The sequence below is a fragment of the Zalophus californianus genome, chromosome 1, assembly GCF_009762305.2.
Source record: "Zalophus californianus isolate mZalCal1 chromosome 1, mZalCal1.pri.v2, whole genome shotgun sequence".
Classification (NCBI taxonomy): domain Eukaryota; kingdom Metazoa; phylum Chordata; class Mammalia; order Carnivora; family Otariidae; genus Zalophus; species Zalophus californianus.
The window spans coordinates 130,821,224-130,845,973 of NC_045595.1; the positions used below are offsets into that span (position 1 = coordinate 130,821,224).

A 24,750-nucleotide genomic window follows, 5' to 3' on the forward strand; every position below is an offset into this window, starting at 1 on the left:
GGGCAGAGCAGGGTGCATGAAGTGCCGGGGAAAGGGATCTGCTTCTGGATTCTTCTCTCTAGAGCTTTCACGCTCAGAGAGTCAAAGCCTGAAGACGGAAAGATGAACAGCACAAAGCAGAGGGTATGAAATAGGAAATGAACTTACGAAGTGAAAGGAATGATTGTACACTGAGGTTAGAGATGGGTGGTGGAAGTTGGCACTGCTCTGTCAAGGTAAACTGGTCAGAAGGAGGGGCTGGGGCCTGCTCAAGGGAGCACGGACAGGGCAGAGTGGTTCAGAGCAGGGGTTTGGAGCCAGGCTGCCTGGTTGCACTCTGGGCTTCATCACTCCTTCCTTGGGTAACTTTGGAAGCATGCTGATTGCTCATCTCTCCAATGGGTAAACTATAACCATCCCTTCCTCGTATGGTTGTAATGAAGACCCAGCCAGATTATACAGAGAGCCCTCAAGAAGTGGTAGTCGTCACTGCTATTATCGTCAGTATTCATTTTGATACGATTGGCATAATTCCTAGTCTTACCATTCATTTTATTTTTATTTTTATTTTTTATTTGATGGGGAGAGAGGGAGTGAACACAAGCAGGGGGAGTCGCAGGCAGAGGGAGAGGGAGAAGCAGGCTCCCTGCTGGGCAGAGAGCCCATTGTGGGGCTCGATCCCAGGACCCTGGGATCGTGCCCTGAACTGAAGGCAAATGCTTAACCAACTGAGTCACCCAGGCGCCCCTTACCATTCATTTTTGAGATGGTAATTGAGGTGGCATAAACTGGTGGTTCTTGATTCTGGCTACATGTTATAATCACTTGGGGGACCTTGAAAAGATTGCAGATCCCAGGCCTCAGTCTCAGGCAATGACATCAGAGCATCTGGGGGTAGCTTTGGCTTTGGTGTTTTTCAGAGAAACTCTATAAGTGATTCTAACCTGCACCCAGGGTGGAGACCCACTGATAGAAGCACAAACATTTTAGGGAGGCCCATGAATATGGCTGCAGAGGTAGGGTCTCAGGAAAAGTTTTCTTTAGGTGGATGATTTAACTTTGATAGAAAGGCAAGAAGGTCTTCGCTAGGATGGCAGCTTTCTTTGTTTCTGTTCTTCCAGTCCCTATGTTTTGACTCTCCCTTCTCATTTTCTAGGTATGTAGGGAATCTCCCAAGAATATTTGACTACTCTCCTTTAGATCCAACACAGGACTTCAACACACAGATGTAAGTGCTGATTGAAAAGTATCCAAAAGTTTTTTAGAAAAGTATCCAGTAAGTGTTCATAATGGTTCTTGCTGGGTTGCAGAATTAAAGGCAATTATCTCTTTCTTAAAATTTTCTGTATTAAAAGTGTTCTAAAATGAGCACATGTTACTTTTGTTAAGAAGAAAGATATTAATAGTTATTTATAAAGTACTGAGGATGGTCTGAAATGGCATCAGTTGTCAAGAAAAATCAAATAAATAAGTTATTTTTGAGTAATCAAGATAAAATGTTCCACCTGAAAGCATTCGTAGGTAATGTTAATGTCTCTATGGGGAAAAAACAATGACCTTTTTGTTTTTCTTTCTCCCTCCTGTCCAGGACTAAGTTAGGACATGGCCTTCTCTCGGGCCAGTATTCAAAACCTCCAGTGAAATCTGAACTCATTGAACAGGTGATGAAGGAGGAACACAAGGTATGTGTCCCAGTATCTGCCATGTTGATAGGTAGGTAGGAGGATCTTTAGCAGCTACAATGTGGATTTCCTATGATTTGGCACATGGTAGCTCTAAATTTATCGAGCTGTCAGCATTTCATTTTGGAGTCTAGGGTGTCTGTGTGCTCTTAAAAATTGTGCTAAGTAATAGCTAGGGTTGGTGTTTCTAGTGACAGTTGCTTTATGGATTATATGTGAGTGTCATCATTAATGGTTTTCAGAACAATGTTCTTCAGAAAATAGAGCTGAGATGGAAAGAATAAGCCTTACACAAATATAAACATTTTCTCCTTGGTAACATAATCTTGGCCCTTATAATATCTTTCTTCTCCTAAGTCTCAACTTTGTTTGCTAGGATTTTTCAAGAAGCTGGTTGTTAAAAAACAACATACACATTCCTATTCTACCCTCTTCTCCACCCCATTCCAGCCTCCAGAGCTGAGGATTCTGAGTTTCTGGAGAGGTCTGGGCAATCCTCATTTTTGGTAAGCTGCTAGGGGGTTTGTCAAAACACTCAGGTATGAGAAACTCAGTTGGCCATTCAGTCACTGTTTACTGATAGAATAACTGAAAGATGCACTCCATATCCTGATAGCCAGACTTGCATTTCCATGTGCCTGCAGAGTGGGCTACTGACCCCTCCCTGGGTGGCTCTGTTGCACAACTCCAGAGGGCACTGCTCACAACCTGGTCTTTTTTGAGTGGTGCCCTTGAAATTCTGCAGTGCCCAGCTTACACAGCTGCATTTGGCAGCCTGGCTCGTAATGTTGCCTATGGCCTGAGTGGAGTGCGTGCCCCTTTCCCCCACCACCTGCTCTGACCACAGAGTGCTCTGACTTGGCTTAGTGGACAGAGCTCAAGTGTTGGCCTCTGTGCTCCCACCTCAAGTCAGCCATCCTTAACTAGATCGACAGCAGGAATGGAAAGTGAGTAAACTCTTGTTCATAATGAAGCCAGCTAGTTGGGGAAATGAAGCAACTGAGAGAAGGGAGAGTATGAAGGGAGCAGTTAGAGGTGGTGTTTGGAGGTGAGGAGTAGGAAGGGGCTGAAGAGGGTAGAGAGGGAAGTAGACACTCCAAATGGCCAGGCTGGGAGATCAGAGTGGTGTGGGGGCCGGAAGATGCATTGCCATCCAGCGTGGCAAGGTACCGAGTTCCTTATCCATCCAAGACTGGAAGGCCCTCATCTGGGACGCAGTTGAAGGGATGGTTTGGGTGTGGGTGGGGTATGGGGGCATCCAGGCTTCTTCTACCTCTGAGCTCCTGTGAAGCTTTGAAGAGGTGTTGGTGAAAACAGCTTGGACCAGCATTTTCTTTTCATCACATTTAGCTTGGGTTTTTAATCCATGCTATGCCACTTCTTAGGCCACTTTTGGGTCAGAGCCCACCTTCCTTGGTGGAGGAGAAGGAGACTGGATTGGGTCTCAGGGACTCTGGGATTCCCTTCCAGGCTCTGTAAGGAGCTGTGAGACTGTGGGCAAGTCACGTAAACTTCCAATCCCAGCAGTCAAATGGCAGAATTTGTCCAGGTAGTGGTTGTGAATGTTGCAAGTGTGAAGGTTCTCTCTCCCATGTAAATAAAATCTGGGTATATTACGTGCCTGTGGTTGTGTTTTTGGAATCTCCTCATTTGAGAAAATATGGAATGAAAAGTCATCAATTTTGGTGATGTTTGTCAGTAAAGTTTGGTTTTGTTAATATTAAAATGTCCTTTTACATTAGAATAAAAATAGTTCTTTTTTTTAAGATTTTATTTACTTATTTGACAGAGTGAGAGTGAGTATGAGCGGGGGAGGGGGCAGGCAGAGGGAGAAGCCAACTCCCCGCTGAGCAGGGGCCCGACGTGGGGCTCGATCCCAGGACCCTGGGATCACAACCTGAGCCGAAGGCAGCCTCCCAACCAACTGAGCCACCCAGGTGCCCCAAAAATCATTCTTATATGAACAAGGCACATTATTTATTCATTCTATGAACAATGACTACTTGGGGCCCTTGCCCCCTCCTCACCATTGGGCTTAGTGACTATTGTGCAGTAGCTTTGTGATCTCTAGGGGCCTGAAGCCTACATGTGGAAACTCTTGCTTTGTGTGGCCCAACATGGGTAATCTGGCAGCATTTGGGCCATATTTGGCCTGTTAGGTGTGTTTTGCTTGGCCCATACATAAATATCTAAATTTCCAGCCTCTCTCTCTCTCTTTTTTTTTCTTAGAGAGAGAGTGAGTGCAGGTCGGGGGAGAGGGACAGGGGGAGAGGGAGAGAGAGAATCTTAAGCAGGTTCCATGCCCAGCATGGAGCCCGATGCGGCGCTCGATCTCATGGCCCTGAGATCATGACCTGAGCCGAAACCAAGAGTTGGATGCTTAACTGACTGAGCCGACAAGGCACCCCAGAACTTCCAGGTTCTCTTAAACAGTCAGACCCTGTGGCAGTTCCAGGCCCATGATAGCAGATGGCTGGAGCTGAGTAGCGGCCCTCCCTTCAAATAGGACACACAGTCCCCGGCTGGCTCCAGTCCCTTTGTGATTCATGACTTGGCAGGTACGCTATTGTATTTGGGTGTGTGACCTTTGATTTAGATGATCTGTAAAATCCTTTCCTGCTCTCTGATGCCATGATCTAGTGGTCTTTGAGAAAGAATCCTGAATGTGACCAGTAGTACGGGTGTGCATCTTGGGAGTGGTGGGGAAGACCTTTCTAGGTGGGTGGGGTATGAGTGAGTCTTTGGCTCAGGCATCAATAGGGTCCCTTAACGTTCAAAATGAGCTTGAAATGACCATATGATTTTCTTTGTGGCTCTGGAGGAGTCAGTTTTAATCTGTTACGTGAACAGACAAGTAATTCATAGTAAAATCTCCATTCCCCTTGACAGTGGAGGGAATTACTTTCTGAGGCGTCAGGATTTTCACTGGCAATTGGTTTCAGAGAAATCAATTTGTGAGACTCTTTCTTCTCTCGGGGGTCAGGAGCCCTTTGGTCAGGTGGCCTTGTCCTGGGCCTGTGGCATTTGTGATTGGTAATGTGCCCGAAATGCTCTAAGAGAAGAAAGAAGGTGTGCTAAACCAGAGAAGGGGATGGATCACAAGAGGAATGTGCGGTGGAAGGGAGAGAGAGCAAGAGAGAAGAGTCAGAGCCATGTGGTGGGAGTGCCTTTTTTTGGGCCCCCACCAGCAGCGGTACTAATAACTAAGATTGCTTATGAAAGGCCAGGTTCTTTCTGTATGCTCACTAATGCACAAAAAACCTTGCCTGAAGTTCCACAGCCAGCGAGTGGCAGGGCTGGGATTCACACCAGGCAGGCTGGCCCCTGAGTCTGCTTTTGACCTCTACACGATCCTGCTTCCCTGATAGTTGTCCCAGCATTTCCTTCAGATGTCCAGTGCCTCAGAGTGTGGATGGTGCAGGCGGATGACAAAAGAGGGTCCTTAAAGTTTGCACAATTACCAGGTGGCCCCGGCAACTTATTTCCCAATGCCTCTGTCTTGCATTTCTAGGCTATATGCTTCCCAGTGTTAAACTGGTCTTCCACAGACCAAGGTGAAATCTTGTTTTTATATATGCATGCTTAATGCACATTTTCATCTGTAAAAAGATTTGTGGTATTTGTTTTGGGCACTGCCGTTTCTACATAAATGTGTTGAATTGATTTTTAAAATTAAACTGCATCTGCAGTAGATAAAACCTCTCACTATAAAGGGGCACTTTTCTTTCTTCAAAAAATATATTCCTGTCTTATGCAATCTGAGACCACGCTTTCACACTTTTTAATGCCGAATACTCTGTAATTTATTTCTCCTTCCAAAGATAACATGTTTGAAACAATTCTATATTTCAAACAAACTGTATTTCTTAAGTGACAATTCATTTGATTTCCCCACTAAAAAATCCTTGACGCATAATTGCTGGTCTCAGTTTTTGATCAACATGAGATAACCAGTGTTCGACTTTGAGGTGATGTAATTTTACCCCCAAACATGAGAACTTTATTTTCACTAATCTCCATTTTCCTAGGTGCAGCAAATGTAACATTTCTAACTCACTTTTTGAAATAAGAAAAATAACTTGGGGAATGCACTCTGTTCCTTTAGCTTTGGAGATTTGGGGTTTGGATCTAGTTAGGAACTGGGTTAGATCCAAGGTTTATGGTTTAAGGTTAAACGTTGAAATGAACAGATGCCACACATCTGTGTATTAGGGGCAGGCTGGGATGCGTCTACCTTTCTTTTTATTCCTGGAGTTTTACAGTGTAAATATCTGTGCAGGTATTGCTCTTTAATGTGATACAAAGCCCCACTTTTGCTGTGTGTGTATTAATTAAAGCGTTAGGCTCAGAGGAATGTGAGCGAGGAGTGTCTGGCCACCTTCTTAGTGCAGAGTTAAACAGAAAGTCCTTGTAAGCATTTGGGAAAGATTCTGAACACCGTAGCCCTCTTGCTAATTTTAGCTGATCTGTTTTGCAATCGCTGATGGAGAAAGTAAGTACAGTATCCTATAAATATGACAGGTTCCTTAGGTGGTTGCTATTTTGGAGACGCCAGGGGCTCCCTCCTAATAAAGGTAGTTGTCGGGACTAGCCATGGTTTCAGGTATAGAGGGGTCGGCTCATGGGTGAGAGTGTGTGCTTGCTGAAGGCAGGTCTGACTCTTTCTTGGTCCAGTCTGGTCACTCCCTCTCCTCGTGTGCGACGACGGACCCATAGGGGACTTTGGGATGATATCACTGGCGCATTGCCAACTAGGAAACACGGTTTCTTTGACTAAGTTCTTTGGTTCTTATTTTGACTTTTGGTTTAAGTATTCACTGCCTTATTCAGAGCCCGGTCATTAATTTTTTTTTTTTTTCCATTTGCAAATACGCGTACAAGTAGCTTTGTGTAGCTTCAGCAATTGCCGTTCTGCGGGTTTGGTTTCAGTAATGCCCCCTAGGCTCAACTTTTCCTTTCCCTTCTCTTCCTCTGTCCTCCCCTTCCTGTCCCTCCACTTCCTTGCAGTGTGTTAACACAAAATCTAAGCATCCTCCTTGTCACCTGTAAATGTTAGCACACATCTGTGACTAGAATACCTTTTTTTCCCCCACATAAAAATCATGTTAAAAGTTGTTTCAAGTGTTAGAAGCACACCAACAAAATCAATAACCATTCCTCAGCATCGTCCAATGCCCAGTCCATGTCCAGATTTCCCCCTGCGGTGTCAAAGATGACTTTTATAAGTCCCCCTGCTTTTCTTTCTGCGAGCTATTGATTTGTGGAAGGAGCTGGATCATTTGCCCCAGGATTGTTTTGAAGATTTTTGCCTTGTTCAGCTTGTGTTTCTGATAAGCTGGAAGCTAGATCTGGAAGACTTTTCTACTATACCAGATACGAAGGGAACATACTATTAGTTGAGTATGGGAATTAGGGGGACTTCCTCTGCAATCAGGTAGAATAGGCGTGGGACATGGGTGCAGGCCGCCAGCCCAGCTGATGATCAAGGCATTAACTGTGGAGTAGTCTAGTTTGAACTAAACAGCTCGAATCCAGCTGTGAAGTTCAGGAGCTGGTCTGCAGTGTGACGTGGGGAGGGAGAGAGCATCTCTCTGGTTAGGAAGCCTTTTCAAATAACTTCCCAATGATTAGCAGTTCTCAAGCTATAGCTTGGCAGAAGATTGAACGAAGGATTAAGGAAGGTCAGTTGAGAGAAAACAAGGAAATGAAATGGGTAGAGAAAGAAAAGAGGTGTGGCTAGCGAAGGAGCCTGGGCACAGTCCAGGTTCGGGGCTGAGGTTCTGGGGATTTCACCACAGTCCCTGTTGAGACTCCTTCCAGTTACACGACCACATGGTGGCAAAAATCAGCAGCTGACTTTTCTGAATTTCCTGACTTGTTAAACTTCCCAAGGCAGCTGCTTTGATGGGGACTGGCAGCCACATCAAGCTGAAGCCCGGCTTGCAGGAAGAAATGTCATCAGCAGCAGGGAACGAGTGTGTGCGTATGTGAAGGCCTAAAGAGAGAGGCACAAGGTGAAAAGATGGATTCCACGCGGTGCCCCTGCACTGCCAAGGGTGGAGGAATAGTTGCTGGACTGACCGTAATGTTGGCTCCAGAGGCACGTGGGTTTGAAGAGAGCTTACTCAGAGTCCAAGACATACTGTCTCCCTTTCTCAGCAACTGGTGAGGGGGACTCAGGGCCATCAGAGATGAGAACTAGTGTGTGAAAGCGGTATTAAGACATGGGATAAAAAGAGAGAGACAGACAGATAGACACACAGAGACAGACAGCGAGACGGAGGGACAGCAAGGGACTGACTTTTGTAGCTGTGTGATGCTGGGCCAGCTACTTAACGCTGCTTTGCCTCAGTTTCCTCACCTGTCAAGTGGTGACAGTCATCATCATCAAGCATTATCATCAGGTTAAGTGAGTTAAGCAAGATACATGTATTACAAGGTACTCAGAACTGTGCCTGGCACCTAGTAAGTATTCACCCAAGTTCCTAGAATAATGTCTGACATGGATGAATAAATGTTAGCCATTATGCAAAGGCATTATTTTTGCATGCTTGTGTTGGCTGATGCAATGCAGATAGGCATCAGCAGTGTGAGTGAAGAGAGTTACAGTTGTTACATCGTTTTCAGGAGGTGTATATACAGGTAAAATTAATTATCAGGTATATAGTGGTCTTTACCTAGCATTGGAAGCACATCTGAAGACGGGTGTGTGTGCAAGCTGGGCCACTTATGTATAGTTTCCACGTCCTCGGATGCCCCCATGCTGCCGCTTTGGGGCGTTGTCCTCTAAGAGCTCTGGACACTGTTCCAGGTCCTGGGCAGCGTCCCCCAGCATTTGCCATAGATACATGTGTTGTCTCTCATTTCCCCGTGGTCTCTCAGCTCTCCAAGGGCAGAATCCCCAGTGGTCTGCATGAAGTAGGTGGTTAGTAAATACTGGATGACAAAGTCAGCAAGACGGGACAATTCACCCGAGTTTTATTAGAAACATTGCTTGGAACGTATGTGCTGGGGAGCTGCAGGGAGGTGCATAACGGAGTTTTCCCATCCCCTGTTGCATTTGACTGTGTAATTGTGCACACCTCCCATGGTGTCTGGACCCTAGCTATAAAATGAGGATAGCGGCAGTACCTTCTCTGCAGGGTTATTGTTGAGTATGAAATGAAGTGACAGGTAACACTGTTATTAGATGCGTGAACTGGGAGGGGACTCAGGAATCAGCTTTATCATGAGCCCATTTCTGTCCTCAGTGGCGATATGGACTCATCCCACTCTGCTTCTTCAGAGCATTGCAGACAGATTGCTTAGATTTCCAGTGAGTTCCTGGAGATTACCAGCATTAAAAAAGTCCAGTTCACATCAAAGGCAGCTTAAAGCTTCTCTCCCCTACCAAGCTTGGGGGTCTTGGAAACCAGCGGTGCGCAAGGGTTAGCATCAGCGTCCTCTGGCCCCACCAGAGTCAAGCAAGGACCACCAGATGGAGACATTAGACAAGAGGCAGAGCCTTTCACTGGGCTAGGGCGTTTGGCTCCCTCTTGGCTGCCATGGCTAGCTTTTTGTAGGGGCACATTAGTGGCTCTTTAGAGATGTCCCTCTTCCCTGCTTGTCCCCTTAGGGACCTCCCTGGGACCTCTCCCTGATGCTCTGTCCAGCTGACCTCTGTAGCCCCCACCTCGGCTCCTGCCTCAAGTCTCCTCCGCCAGCCAACCTTCCATCGTCTTATGCAGTGCCCTTTCTGAAGGAGCCTGACAACCTTCTGAGCTATCCTTCTGGTCCTCGGGGAAGTTCGTATATCCTTGTCCTCCAGAGTTGTCCCTGCCACCCGCTCTTCCTGCTCTGTCATCCTGGCATCTGCTGCCACCCTCCTCCAGCGTCTCCAGGCGAGGGGCAAGCTCCTGGGAACAACCGTGCTCTGATCCAGAGACAGCCCAGGGCAGACGCGTGAGCCTGAGCACCTCTGCAGTGGTTACCGGGGTTGTGTGGTTTCATTTCCTGTTCTTGCAAGGACAGCAAAGGGACTGTTGCAGTCAAGTGAGCCAAATGAATTTTTTGGTTTCCCAGTGCATATAAAAGCGATGTTTATGTGATACTGTGGTCTATTAAGTGTGCAGTAGCAATGTACATACCTTAATTAAAAACACCTTATTGCCGAAAAAGGCTGACCATCATCTGAGCTTTCAGTGAGTTGTCATTACTGACCACAGATCACCCTAACAAATACAATAATAATGAAGAAGTTCGAAATATTTTGAGAATGACCAAAATTTGACACACAGACACAAAATGAGCAAATGATATTGGAAAAATGGCACCGATAGACTTGCTTGATGCAGGGGTGCCACAAACCTTCAATTTGTAAAAAAATACCATATGGCCAAATCACAATAAAGCGAAGCACAATCAAACGAGGTATGTCTGCATCCGGGTCTCTACTAGGGCTTCTCTCCTGCTCTCTCAGGGGGAAGGAAGGGAGGTGTGGAGAGCGCTCCTCTCCATTAACTTCCTTCCGAGGACCCACTCATGCCGCCTCTCTAGCCTGCTCTGAAGTGGGCTCTCACAGCAAGCCTTGTGAAGAGGGACCTCATAATGCCTTTTCTTAGAAAGTGGGGCTGTTTATCATGTCTTGTTAGTGTGATGCCCACTCCACAGGAAACATCCAGTGAATGCTGGCTCTTCTCATTGTTTAGCTTCTGTGGGCTTCAGTGGGCTCATCTGAAAATTGGGGCTTATGGTAAATCCCTACTCTGCTGGCTGCTTAGTGCCATGAATGTGTAGGAAAGTGTGGTTCATTTGTTTTATTTTTATATTTCAGCCTCAACAGAATGGGATCTCTCCACGCATGTTTAAGGCCTTTGTAAGCAAGAGCCACCCAGAATTCTCCTCTAATAGACAGCAGGATGCCCAGGAGTTTTTCTTGCACCTGGTGAATCTAGTAGAGGTGAGTGAGTCAGTCTTTGGAAATGCTCAAAAGGTGGTAAGAAGGGTGCGCAGTGCCTGGGGACGGTCCCCTCTGGCTGGGCCGGGATGCCCACCCCCAGCCCTTTTCCTGAATCTGTCACTGTCCCAGCTGGTGCTGCATCGGCGTGAGGCTGTCTCTGCTCAGCCCGTGTGGCATGATCGCTGCTCATGCTCTGTTTTCTAGCACTTCTGGATCTCCCCGTTCTCCTTTTAATTTGTAATTAAAGGAATGTTTGTCCGTTATTTCAGTCAAAGTTCTTTTTGATCTCCGTGACAAAGCTCCTTAAGAGTCCAGTGTGGTATTTGGTGTCCTTGTGCCACCACTCAGAGATGGTCACACTTTGCTCCCAGCAGAGTCTAATCACATTCCGTGCTGTGGTTCTTAAAAGCTCCCGAGAATTCGTGATTAAAGGCTTTCTTCTCCCTCTTAAAAAACAACTTCTTTTTTTCTGATTACAAAAATGTTCTCTGTGGAAGATATAAAAAGGCACAAAGGAGAAAATCAAAATAGCCAGTGGTAACAGCCCCTACAAATAAGCAGTGCTACCATTTCGGTGTCTGACCCACCAGACACTTTCCTGGTGCATTTATTAATTCTCTCCATGCTGTTTTATAAGCATTGCTTTCCACTTAACGTGTTGTGAACATTTTGCCACATCATTACATATTTGAACGTAGCGTGATTTCTTTTTTGTGTAGAATTTACACCAATGCATTTCCATGACCCCATCATATGTGCCTTGATTTTTGCAGGGCAGTCCTTTACTCTCCCCCCTTCTCTTTAGTCTGGCTCCCTCATCCCCTTTCTTCTGATTCCTGCTGGGTCAGTTCCTCTTTCATGACTGTTAGTGGCTGCATGATGTTCATTCACATGATGAACTGTAGTTTATTTAACCAGTCCCCCGTTTTTGGATATACGCCTGCATTTTGTTTTTAAAGTACTCTGGTGAACTGTCATGCCCAGAGAGAATGCTTTTTAGTGCCAGATCCTTACACCAGATTTATATATTCTCTTTTGTGCCAATTTTTATTCACGGCTTAATATTCATACGTTTACTAACCTGATCTAATCTAACCTTCAGAGGAACCGCATTGGCTCAGAAAACCCAAGTGATGTTTTTCGGTTTTTGGTGGAAGAACGTATTCAGTGCTGTCAGACGCGCAAAGTCCGCTACACGGAGAGGGTGGATTACCTGATGCAGTTACCTGTGGCCATGGAGGCAGCAACCAACAAGGGTAATGGTCCCAAAGTGGGAACTTGGCTATGTGCTTCCTCATACGTGCAAACAAACCCTCGAATCAGAGATAATACGGTTTAGTCACTGCTGAGTCGCGTCAGGAGGAGACCCAGTCCAGATGGTGTCTGGTTCGCATGTCTCTTTCCCTCTTTTCCCCAGTCCCCATGTGCCTTTCTTGTGAGAAGAGTCCGATGCATCACGGGTTTTTGTTTGAGGGATTATGGGTAGAACCTATTTTAGTGCCTATAAATTTGACCAGTTGGTTGGCTTGAAGTCAGCTTATTTTGGGGGAACATTATTTGTAATTATAGATGTAGAAAATTCTTTAACATTAGCACTCATGAGTTGTGCCATAAATTCTGGGGGAAATGATCAGCATTTTTCGGGGTGAGACGTTCTAGCAGCGATCTCTTGAAATAATCTGACTTTGGCATCTGAGTATTGAAGACGCCCCCTGTGGGAGATGCAGCAGGGAAGGGCTCTTGTAGGAGCGAGGCCCATTAGAAGGGTCTTTGGACTTTAGAAGCAGGAAGGAGGTGGAGGAACTGCTGGGGTCTCAGGGGAAGGTTCCTTCAGTCAGTCTGTGTGGTTCTTCCCAGGCAGAATAGATGAATGGTATTTCTTAGAAATAACATTTCGAAGCAGAAAAAGGCAAAATGTCTGCTATATTGCTTATGTCCTGTGAACTGGTCATTTGCGTAAATGTCAGTAACTCACTGGGTGGCCTTTTTCCCTCTTTTTTGGGGGGGGTCAGTTTGTTGTGCTAATTGAAAAGCGATGATTATGATGATTTTAAGATGAAACGATTTCCATTTTCTATAAGCTTGTGCAGCTTTTGGCCAGTTTCTAAATTCTTACCCATTGTATAAAGTAGAAATGAGGATAGGGGTCTGTGGTTTGTTTCCTTTTTAGAATTAGGCTTAATTGTTTTCTCTTGCCAGCCTCGGAGATGTTCCACTCAGTTCTGTGATCCTCTCTAACTCACTGTTTATAATTTATGAGTGGTAACTATTCTTTTACAGAAAGATTTATAATTTAGTCCCTGGAAATTGATTGTGGGGACACCTAATACTGGCATCCTAGATATAGGTACATCATAAACTGATTGTGGACTGGACACTGAATTTTAAACCCATATTCAGATGTGCTTAAGAAAACACATAGGTGCATAAGGGTGCCTAAAAACTGATAAATCAGGAGTGATTTTTTTTTTTTTGTAAACAAAAGGAATTCTCAGACCTCATCAAAACTATGTAAAATTTTGACTTATAGGCAGTTTCCAAGAGCAGATCTGCTGACTCCTGGGAAGTTGGTGGTGTGCTGTCTTCTTTTTCCCTTGGTATTGAATCGTTTGAGCAGGAATCGTGTAGAAAGCCTTCCAGGTTGGCAGCTCTGCTGTCTGACCTTGTACGTAACCTCAACCTGAAGTTGTCTGGGCAGTGTTGGTTAGAATCATGGGCTGAGTGCTGTGGAGGACTGCAGTCCCTATAGTCCATCTCGCTGCTTGATCTGCACCCTCCATGACCTCTAATCAGAATGGAGAGATGACTCTTGGCTCTCCTTCAGTGTGAAATTCTGTGTGTGTGTGAAGACTTCGTGATTGGAAGGTGGCATTTGGGTAATCCCAGCCTTGACTCTGGACAAATGGAAGACCAGGTTCCCGCATCACTTCCAGCACATGTGAGGTCAGGACCTCCGATCTGGGCTGGAGTTTACAGATCCCTCCTGTCAGTCTCAAAGGCAAACAGGCAAAAAAATATGAATGGCTCATTCAGCCTGTCGGCGCCACCCTAAAGTCAGCTCGAGAACAGCCTTTCAGTAGGCTTTTCTGGATCCGTGAAGGGCAACAAGTAAGCAATCCTGCCCTGGCTCAGACACCTTCAAGAAGATTGGCCCAAGGGGATGTTTTCCGCTTCAAGAAGATGGAGTGAGTACAAACTCATTTGTCTGCTCTTTTACTCAGATGAACTGATTGCCTATGAGTTAACGAGGAGGGAGGCGGAAGCAAACAGAAGACCCCTTCCCGAGTTGGTTCGCGCCAAGATACCATTTAGTGCCTGCCTTCAGGCTTTTTCTGAACCGGAAAATGTAGATGATTTCTGGAGCAGCGCCCTACAAGCAAAGTCTGCGGGTGTGAAGTAAGTGCACATGTGTGTGCGCTTGTGTGTTTGTGCTTATGTGGTGGTAGTGGGGTGAGGAGGGGTCCCTGAGGGGTGTGGACTGGGTAGGGGAGAGGTGGTGGGGTGTTGTACGAGTCTGTGCACGCTTGTTCATGTGTAGTGAGATGGGGTTATGAATCGTGCAACCCTAATGGTCATAGAGCTCACTTGTGTGAGGCCTGTCCAAGAAACTAGGCTTATAATTTGTGTTGTGTGTTAGGGAGGGAATGTCTTCTCTTTTCTTTTTTTTAAAGGAAGGTTGTGGTTTATCCTTTATTAGGAATTTTTTTTTTTGCCGAGAACCCCCAAAACCCCCACCCCCACCACCACATGGCAGGAATGATATTAAGAGATTACAGAAATACTTATGACAGTCTTCAATATTTAAGCTCCACTATGATAGATTTTAATTCCATAATGAAAGATTTGGCTTAGCATGTGGTGACCAGGGCTCTCAGGGCATCTCGAAGTGGACATAGTGGACATTGTTCAGATGAGCTGTTCAGGACGTAGAATATGCTTTGTTTCCACATCGTGCACCTCATTGTCAGGTACATAAAACATTTTTTCTCCACTTTATTAATTGATTTTATACAGTCAAGTCCTTGCCAATGCACAGCATACAATTGGAAAAAGAGTATTCATAGAGGCATAAAATGAAGGGAGGTCTGAAAGTTTGGCTCTGGGAATTTTACTCCTTTTAGGTATTCTTTGGCCGTCTGTCCTCCTAGCCAAAGTTGAGCTCTAGTTCATGCAAAGAGGTGTGAAAGCTGAAGAGCTACTGCTAGATGTTTTTTATCACCTCAAGTAGCAATCTGACTTAAATCACTTATTCCCTGCAATAGACATCACTCAAGATTCCCCTTTGTTTCAGGTGATTGATTTCATATGTTAAAAATGGGAAAACACAAAGAATTTATTTCAGAAGTTTAAAAAAGGCTGTATTTTCTTAAAATAATTTTTAAAAATGTTGTTCATATCCAAATGAGATTATTAATAGTCCATTCAGTTATCAGTTATCCATTGTGGAGTAAGTTTCCATCCTCGGATTGCTCAGTTATGGGATCTGTGTGCGTGCGTGTGTGTGTGTGTGTGTGTGTGTGTGTGTGTGTCTATGTGTGTGTGTGTCCTTGCGGAGAAGCGTTGGTGAGTTGGCGTGTTCAGTGTGTGAGATTCACTTCACTGCAACCTGGAGCCATCATTGGGCAGTTAGACATCTACACACTATCTTAGCAGTAAACTCAATTTCTTTCATTATTTTCCCCCCAGCTTTATTGAGATATCATCGACAATACTGAGATATTGACATATATTGATACATATTGAGATAAAATAATATTGTGTAAGTTTAAGGTATAAATATGATTTTTTTTTTTTTTTTTACTTTATTGACAATAGGTGGAAGTTTTCTCAAACATGGATCCTTTTTTCTTTGTGCTTTAATTCTGATTCTGTGTGGGACATAGAAGTGATCAGGGGACTTGGCCAACTAGAAAGTCCCCAGCATCAGGTGTAAGCTGCAGCGTTCTTCATTTCCCTGTCAGCTTAGCCACCCTTTCCTGCTCTTCAGAAAAGTAGCCTCGTGTCTTAGAAATGTAAGGTCTGACATACTCTCTGGGCCTGCAGGAAGGAGCCTTCTCATCACTTGGAAGAGGCCCATCATTAAAATGCAGTTGGGAGGCATTAGCTTTCTAGAGACAGAGGCTCTCACCCCAGGGCAAGTGGTCAGGAGATCTGGATTCATCTCCTGTGTCCACTTCGCGGCTTATGTTCTAGGGCAAAGTCACCACCCAATGTCCTTCTTCCATCTGTAATGGAGGAATGATGCTTGCTTACCTGGTTTTCTCCTCAAATGCTACGAAAGCACTTTAGGTAGTGCTAATGTAACTGTCTAGGGGAGGGGTTTCTGCTTTCTCTAATCCTTAACAGTAGATATTTAATGTATTTTCCTTTTCCTCTGTCTTTTATATGTATACATGCTCTCATGGGTTTTATGTATATGAAAAAAATTAATACTGGATATATCCAGTTGTTAATAATTGAAAACCGGTCTTTGTGGAGAAGGAGAAAACATGTTCTAGGTTAATAAAGCAACTACATTTTTTGTCCATTTATCATTCCATATCATGTGTTAAGCACTTACTGTCAATTATCATTTAATCCTCTTGGTATTACTATGGGGTAGGTGCTATTCTCCCCATTTTATGGATGAAGAAATAAAAAGAGAAGCCAGTAAGTGGCCAGTGGCCAGTAAGTGGCAGGCCTGGAGTTCATTCAGATTGATTGAGTTCCAAGTTTAAACTTTTTTTTAAAAAAGATTTTATTTATTTATTTGATAGAGAGAGAAACAGCGAGAGAGGGAACACAAGCAGGGGGAGTGGGAGAGGGAGAAGCAGGCTTCCCGCTGAGCAGGGAGCCCGATGCGGGGCTCGATTCCAGGACCCCGGGATCATGACCTGAGCCGAAGGCAGACGCTTAACGACCGAGCCACCCAGGTGCCCCTCAAGTTTAAACTCTTAATCCCTCTGCTATATAGTACCCCATATTCCTGATCATGCTTGCTTATATCATGTTCTTGTAATCCTTATGTAGCCTTGCATGGTCCTTGTTAGGTCTTAACATGTTTCAAATATTAGTTTTGAGGAAACCAGATCAGTGGATTCCTAAAAGATTTTTTTTCTTTTTCTTATTTCTAACAATATAGACATGATCTCCTTACTGTATTAGTTTGGGACCTTGAATTTTTCTTGTGTTAGACCCTGAGCCTGAAAGGCCAGGAAGAGGCAAAAGATGTTCTTTTTGTAGATCTTTGGTTGGTATGGACCAGACATAAAGTCTCTTGCCTTAAATAGTCCTGAACGGACAGTTTCTGGGAAGAATATTAGTGTTTGGAAATTTCATTCATTAGCAAGTATTATTGCTCGCCTGGAATATTCTGGACAATGAGCTGAACAAGACCTAGTTCCTGCCATCAAGCAGCTTATGGGTTAAGGGTCAATAGGGAGAGATTTTGTCTTGACTTTTATCATTTATGAAGAGGGGAGCACAGTGTGGGGTTCCAGAGCACAAGCTTTAGGTGGGTGAATCCCCAGTGTAGAACTTACTGGTACCTGACCTTGGCCAAGTGACCCTAAGCCGCTGTTTCCTTATCTGTAAGCCTTGATGATAATAGTACTTTCTTCATAGGGTTGGGGGTGAAGAGTAAGGAGAGATAAACTCTGCAAAGTGCTTTGTATACTGCCTTGTGCAGAATAAGTGTATGCCGTAATTGTTAGAACCATTGTTTCTATCTTTCCTTTCTTTTTTTTTGGCCTTGGGTTATACAGTTTGACTGTGGTTGATTAATTATCATATTTTCAACATATTTAATGGAAAGGATAGAACTGTATTTTTTTTAGTTGCCAGGGTTTCAAAACAATAGACAATCTTAATTTCACAGAGAAGGACAGCTTATATTTTTTTTCTTATTAAGGCTTTTGTAGTGTTCTTGCCTCAGTTGTAATTAGTGAACAATTGACATGATAATGATAATAGGTTGTCAATAGACACAATAGTGTTGTCAGGCACTATTCTAAGCACTTTGTGTCCTGACTCATTTAGTTCCCATAGCAGTTTTTGGAGGTAAATTTGCTGTGTGTCTACCTAGATCTTTTTGAATGATTTACATTCTGTTGGTCTTTATTAAATACATATTTTTTCAAGAAAAATTTTAATTTCCAGGAATGAATTTTAGGAATAAAACAGTAAGCGGTGCATCATTTCCAACTTTGCTGGATTTCAGTAACAGACTTAATGCAAATTATTAATTTTGACATTATTTTGAGCAACTATATATTGAGCAGTTACCACCTGTGTGATTCAGTTTGAGGCCCTGTAGAGGCTACAGAATGAATAAGAAATGAATAAAGCACATTTATCCAACAGGGCAAATATAAATGTGGGTGTCATCTAACCTGATTTCTGGTACTCTCAGGTTGGCAGTTACCCACAACAAAAGGGTGTGTTAAATTATGCACCTCTCCCCCACCCAACTCCTCCTCCAGTTCCCTGCTCTGCCCCTTGCCCTGTGGTATCACCAACTGATTTACTCACCCAGCTACTGACCACAGAGCAACTGCAAGAGTCTTGGGGCTTCTGAACCACATTTTAGGGATCATTGATTTACTGATGACTTTTGGCTGATCTCGCTGTTACATATTTTCTAGCTTTTAAGTTGATGTGGTAAGAGGAAGAGATCAATCAGAAAGGTAACATTTTTACATTAGTTGAAAATACTAGATGGAGTTTGTTGGGTTTTGGTGAAATTAGGACTTGGCTCTATTTAAGTAAGAATGATGTTTATTGCTGCTTCTCAGAAGATAGGAAAACCTAATTAGAGATAATACAATAATTTCTGAGGAATGAACCAGGATAGTAATAGATAAGTTCCTTAGGATGGTTAAGCTCCTTTTTTTGAAAGAACTCCCTTAAATTATTACCTATACCCTTCTACTGTCCTTGTGAGGGAGAATTTGAGATCCAGAGAGGTTAAGTGACTTGCCTGGGGCAAAAAACAGGTCAGCGACAGTCCATGTCAGTGTCCAACACCTGGTGGATTCTAGCTCTTTTATGACAAAATAATCATGCTAATTCCCTAGTTATAATATATATATTCTAGTGTGCCAAGTGGTTTCACATCATTTCATGAACATTGCATAGCCCTGGCAGGTAGGTATTTATTAATAAATCTGTTTTGTAGATGTGTAAGTGGAGCCTCAGGGAGGGTCAGTGATTTGTTCACATTTGGAGTGAATTATGTAGCATATCTTAGACCCAAATCCACATCTTTTGACCCTTTTTTTGGATAGTACTCTGTCCCTGTACTGTGGTTTCTCTTCTACACAAGGGGGCAGCAATGCACTTGTAGTTGCTTTCTGAATTCTGGGCAGATGCATTCCAAGTAGAAGGCAATGACTTAGAGTTCGTGGGGAAGGTGTTCTAGAATCTTGTATTTTAAAAGATACATATAGTATTTGCCTACAGCTTATTTTCTTTTTTACATATACTTACTCTATCCACATTGACACTGACATAGAAATGGTTGTTATAAACAACATGATACATGTAGAGGGAATGAGCTGGAACCAGGGCATGAATTTGGTGTACTGGGTGAATAGTCTGCATAAAATTGTCAAACGAAAGTCCAGGCAATTCTTGAAAGTTTGAAGGAAAACTTGAGATATTGACCATATGTGTTAATTTAAAAATTTAAGGTTCAGATTTAGATATTTTATTTTTATTTTTTTAAGATTTTATTTATTTATTTGACAGAGAGAGACACAGCAAGAGAGGGAACACAAGCAGGGGGAGTGGGAGAGGGAGAAGCAGGTTTCCCGCAGAGCAGGGAGCCCAATAAGGGGCTTGATCCCAGGACCCCCGAGTCATGACCTGAGCCGAAGGCAGACGCTCAACGACTGAGCCACACAGTCACCCCTAGATTTAGATATTTTAGATACTTAACTAAAATATCTAAATCTGAACCTTAAATTTTTAAATATATATGTATATGTATGTGTATATATATCTACACACATATACATACATACCCCTTTAGGATCCATGGGTTTTAGATACAATAATATTTTAATGAGGCTTTGGCATTTCTTTTTTTTTTTTAAAGATTTTTATTTATTTATTCATGAGAGACAGAGAGAGAGAGAGAAGCAGAGGGAGAAGCAGGCTCCCAAAGGAGCAGGAAGCCCAATGTGGGACTCGATCCCCGGACCCTGGGATCATGACCTGAGCCGAAGGCTCTGGAAGGCCTGAGCCACCCAGGCACCCGAGGTTTTGGCATTTCTAATAGTCAACCTCAACAAAGTTCCAGTGAACCCTCTTCATGTCAACTTTGTGCTGTAAGATAGTGATTCTCTGTGGGAGGGGAGGTTGGGGTATGTCAGGATCGCTTGGGGAGCTTTTCAAACCACACATATAAATGCAGAGCATACACATGCCTGCACACTCCTGCAGATGTAATGTGTATGTACACACACACACAATTGACCCTTGAACAACACAGGTTTGAACTGTGTGAGTCCAGTGGGCTTTTTACAGTACAATGCTATATTTTCTCTAGCTTATTTTATTGTAAGAATACAGTATATAATACACATAACATAAAAATGTGTGTTAATTCACTCTTTATATTATTGGTAAGGCTTCTGGTCAGCAGTAGACTATCAGTAGTTAAGTTCTTGGGGAGTCAAAAGTTACATGTGGATTTTTGACTGCATGGCAGGGACAGCACCCCCAACCTCCGCATTGTTCAAGGGTCCACTCTACTAAATTCTAGCAAGGATTTTAGAAAAAAACAAATGTCTATGGTTGAAGAATACTTTTCAGAAATACAAAGTGCCACAGCAAATAAAAGTGTAATTTTGCAACATGCTCCAGATCCTTCTCAAGGGACACCATTGTCCTCCAGTAAACACTTCGTCCTTGTGAAAAGGCCAGGACGAGTGACTGGGAGCAGGTGCATGTGTGTCAGCCTGTGTGTGTTTGTGTGTCCCTCCTCTTCAGTGCAGTTGCTGGAACTGCCAGGTATGCCTTGGACAACGCTTGTGATGCTTCATGAACTGTATTCACGATTCTTATTGCCTTGTTTCATTGATCTAATCCCCTTGTGTTTCCCAGAACATCTCGCTTTGCCTCATTCCCTGAATACTTGGTAGTGCAGATAAAGAAGTTCACTTTTGGTCTTGACTGGGTTCCCAAAAAATTTGGTAGGTATCTTTTGCATGCTTTCGCTTAACACATCAAATTAGCCATTGGAACAGAATGGCGTGTGAAGGGGCCCGTGTGGTTGGCTGTCAGAAGTCATTCCATTTCATTCTTTTTCCATCATCCCCACCTTTCTCTTTTGAGTCAAGAGTATATGATATGCACTGACAATGAAAATCACTCCATGTTACCCACCCCTCTAATAATGCGTGCTGGAATGACTGGACTCTAAGAGTGAAAATGGGATCCCCATGTTATCAAATCAACAATGCTTTCCAAACTTTAACATGCATACAGATTACCTGGGATCTTGGCAGAATGCAGGTGCTAATTCAGCAGGTCTGGGGGCGGGGAGGGCTGGGATTCTTTATTTCCCACAAGCTCCCCGATGATACTGATGCTGCTCGTCCAAAGCCCGCACTTGGAGTTGCAGGTGATTGAAGATACATGCTCCCCTTATTAGCTCTCCTTGGCCTCCGAAGCAGGCAGGTGTGGCTAATGACAGTGTCTCATATCATGCAAATTTTATTAATAATAAAATGAGTATAGTCAGTTGCTTTAAATCGTCAAAAAAGAGATTTGACTTGGGTTTCATTGGGCTATTTTCCTGCTAATTTTCAAGGCCCTCGACCATTGTTAGAGATTAGAGTTTTCCAGGCAGTGTTTAAGAACCTTTTCTCCATCATCAGGATCCAACGTCAAGGTGTTACTAGGCTGTCCTCCGTGCCATGGAAGGACACATTTCTCAAGCAAGTACCTCAGACTGTGTGCCAGGCTTTTAAAGGTTTTATGTTTCTGAGCACTTAAAAAACAACCCAGGCCTTACACTGGTTAATTAAGCACTCACTGGCTCATCTGGAGAGGTCAGGTAAAAAGAATGTAAAATCGGCTGGTTTCCCTGGGAACCTCCAGCACTCAGTTGACACGGCACTTGTTTGGCATGTGACAGGATGGAGGGCTGTGACTGATTCTGCGGCAGATCTTCGATTTTCCTGGTGGAATGATTTTGTGGGCAGGATGCTCATCACTCAGCCTTTTCTCTGTGGACCTGAGAAGTACCTGAGAGAGAAAACTGCTTTTTTTCTAAAGGCTTTCACCTGCTTTGGAAACAGCGTTCTTATTTTTCTCTGTCCTTGGAATTTCCGTAAAGGATAAAAAATTCAGATCAGATTTCATAGACTTGCTGAATTTAAAGGAGCCTCAAAGCTCACTTTAATGAACGTGAATTTCTCTGTGGAGAACAGTTGTATTGATTTTGTGGGTCAGACAGTATGTTTGTTTTTGCTGTCCCCTGAGATTGAAAATAATTTTTTTAACTAAGCTTTTTCTTTGGGTTGTTGTTTTAAAATATGATTTGTGTACCTGGCATCATAACTGGTTTTGGGGATAGTATTTTCAAGTTCTGTTTGCTAGCCCGGGAGACCTATCCCACACCAACATTTGGACCCATTTCTCATTATTATCATATCTGAATATAACACTAAATCTCAACAGCCTCTTAGACCGATAAATTTTGTATTTGATTAAGTCAGCACAATAACAACTGACCTGAGAAGTTAAAAAAAATTTCCTAAGACTAATACACTTGAGAATGAATTTATTTCTTTAAAACTTCATTCTTTATTACCTCGGTGAGAATGATCACAGTGCCCATCATGATCTGAGAAAAGGCATAATCTAGGGCCTGCAAATTCAACTGCCTCATATGGACAGGGGGATAATATAAATGACAGGAGTACATTGGATATAAGAAATGTGTAGCCCACCTATCTTGGTCTTTCTTGGATATTTCCACTTTGGATAAAGACGTCGCTTAGAAAAACATTTTTTTACCATAAGAATCAGAATCGCAATATGATGTTCAGGGTCATGGGGGCAGTTGGGAGCAGTGGGGTCTGTGCCCTATACTGTCTAGAGTGGAAGCTGAAGATCAGCCCCAGGGCAGTTGTTACCATATGAGAATATTTGTTTTTCAAAATAAGCTGGAAATACAGGTTTTTAAATGAAATCTTCCGATTTAAAAATTGGAATTTGTTGCCAACATTTTAAAAACATCAGACATTCTGTTTGCTACGGTTGGTCTTTGGGCTCTCAGGTTGCAACCTCTGTCTTACCTCTGGCTTGTTCAGTGTGAAATGCTCTGTACTTTCCCCCTGCTTCTCCATTAAATCTAGCTAGTCTCAGTGAGTCTACTGGTCCAGGGATCTACTCCAGGGGACTGAAAGCATCGCTCAGTTCTGCCTAGACACATGGACATAAGAGTTAGAGGTGCTGGTTTTAGGGGGCGATTGTGGGTTTTTGGAGAGTCTGGTGAATGTAATCTCTCTCACTTTGTAGATGTTTCTATTGATATGCCAGACCTACTTGATATCAACCATCTCCGAGCCAGGGGGTTACAGCCAGGAGAGGAGGAGCTTCCGGACATCAGCCCCCCTATAGTCATTCCTGATGACTCAAAAGGTACCACCGTCTGCCAGGAGGATGTTCTCTTACCCCTCTCCCCACCCCACCCCCAAAGGAAGAGTCTCTTCTCTTCCACCAGTCTGTCGTCCCTTGGCCATCTTCCTGTGTTGTAACCCACTGTAGACGCACAATAGTGAGGCCTGGCCACAACTGTAAACTTAAGGTAGACATGGGAAGAAGCACAGACCTGTCATGAGTAGTTGAAACGGACCTGCAGAAATCACTGGCGATAGGGGGCAGCAAATCTCCAAAAAAGTTTTTAGGTTAGGTTGCATCTGGCTTCCCCTCCCTCCCTTCCCCTCCCTTCCTGCAAATAAATGGGCCTGTAGGGAAGAGAAGGAGTGTGTTTTCAGTAGGCTCTCAATCTTGAGGAGCTGTGTCATCTTGGGAGTGCCTCTGGACAAGCCAAAGGGGAAATTCAATAGTGTGTGTTAGTTTTAAAAATCTTGACCACATTTCACCTCCCCAGCTTTGTCACTGCTTCATAGCAAGGGTGTAGTTTGCCCTGTGAAGGCTTAATTTTTGTTCAGAATACTTAACTTTTTAAGGGAATAGGACATGCAGAAAATAATTGTTTCACTTTTGTGGATCCAAGGACAGTGTCAAAAAATCTCGGTTTCATTTTTAGCTCAGTTACTGATGCAATCATTTCACTCTGGTTTCATTTGCTCACCTGTTTACTTACTGTTCACCTTTTTAATCAGTTAATTAGGTCAGTTAATAGTGATACAGCACACTGGGCTGGGCCTCTCTTCCAAAGGTTTCTGATCAGTTGAGCATTGAATATTATTGGTGACCATGTTCAGGTGCAAAAGAAGGGTAAGGTGAATCCAGGAGGATTCAGGATAGGCACCTGTGTTCCATTATTCTCGGACATTAAGTCAGATGTTAAATTGTAGAGTATGGAGAGTAGAGAAGGGACCTGTATGTGGGACACTCTGGGTTATGTGGTACGAGGGGTCCATTAAAGGGGCCAGAGAGCAGAGATCAGTAGGAGCATCGAAGGAGTACAGGATGGTTTATTAGCACTGCTCCTGCTTTCTCTGATGTTCTTAACAGAACCCTTGGTTTGTAATTATACAAAGTCCTTAGAAATACAGGGAAATAAATTATTTAGTTCGTTAAGTTGATAAGCAGAGCATCATGTTTTATCTGGTTGAAATCCCTGAGACCTGTTTATTTTCACTCCCTACTGTAATGATTTCCTGTTGTACAGGCTGGGTGGTGTGTGTGGTGGGGTTGCTGAGGGGTTGACAACAGTGTGGGATCCCTAGAGGTGAGGGATTAGGGATTGTCCTGCATGGACTCTTTTTCTTTCTCTAAAACTCTTTGCCATGCTTTGGTCTCATTCTCTGCCTCTCCGTTAATTTCCAGATCGCCTGATGAACCAACTCATAGACCGTATGTATCTTTCGAAATTTTTCTCAGTGTCCTGCAATTGTCATTGGTCTGCCGTTTATCTGTGGGAATTCAATAAAGGGGCATTGTTCTCTACATGTGTATGTGTAGCTCTAC

General features: G+C 43.6%; 1 protein-coding gene across 3 annotated transcripts in view; it reads left to right on the forward strand.

Moving 5' to 3' along the window:
• USP13 (ubiquitin specific peptidase 13) overlaps positions 1–24,750 on the forward strand; it is a 109,437-nt gene that overhangs the window by 59,912 nt on the left and 24,775 nt on the right. For all 3 annotated transcript variants that reach the window (XM_027584459.2, XM_027584460.2, XM_027584461.2), the window contains 8 exons: positions 1,136–1,207; positions 1,568–1,661; positions 10,474–10,599; positions 11,702–11,855; positions 13,821–13,995; positions 20,686–20,774; positions 23,110–23,232; positions 24,610–24,636. In XM_027584459.2, coding sequence (XP_027440260.1) covers positions 1,136–1,207; positions 1,568–1,661; positions 10,474–10,599; positions 11,702–11,855; positions 13,821–13,995; positions 20,686–20,774; positions 23,110–23,232; positions 24,610–24,636 — 860 coding nt within the window. The remainder of the gene's footprint in view (positions 1–1,135; positions 1,208–1,567; positions 1,662–10,473; positions 10,600–11,701; positions 11,856–13,820; positions 13,996–20,685; positions 20,775–23,109; positions 23,233–24,609; positions 24,637–24,750) is intronic.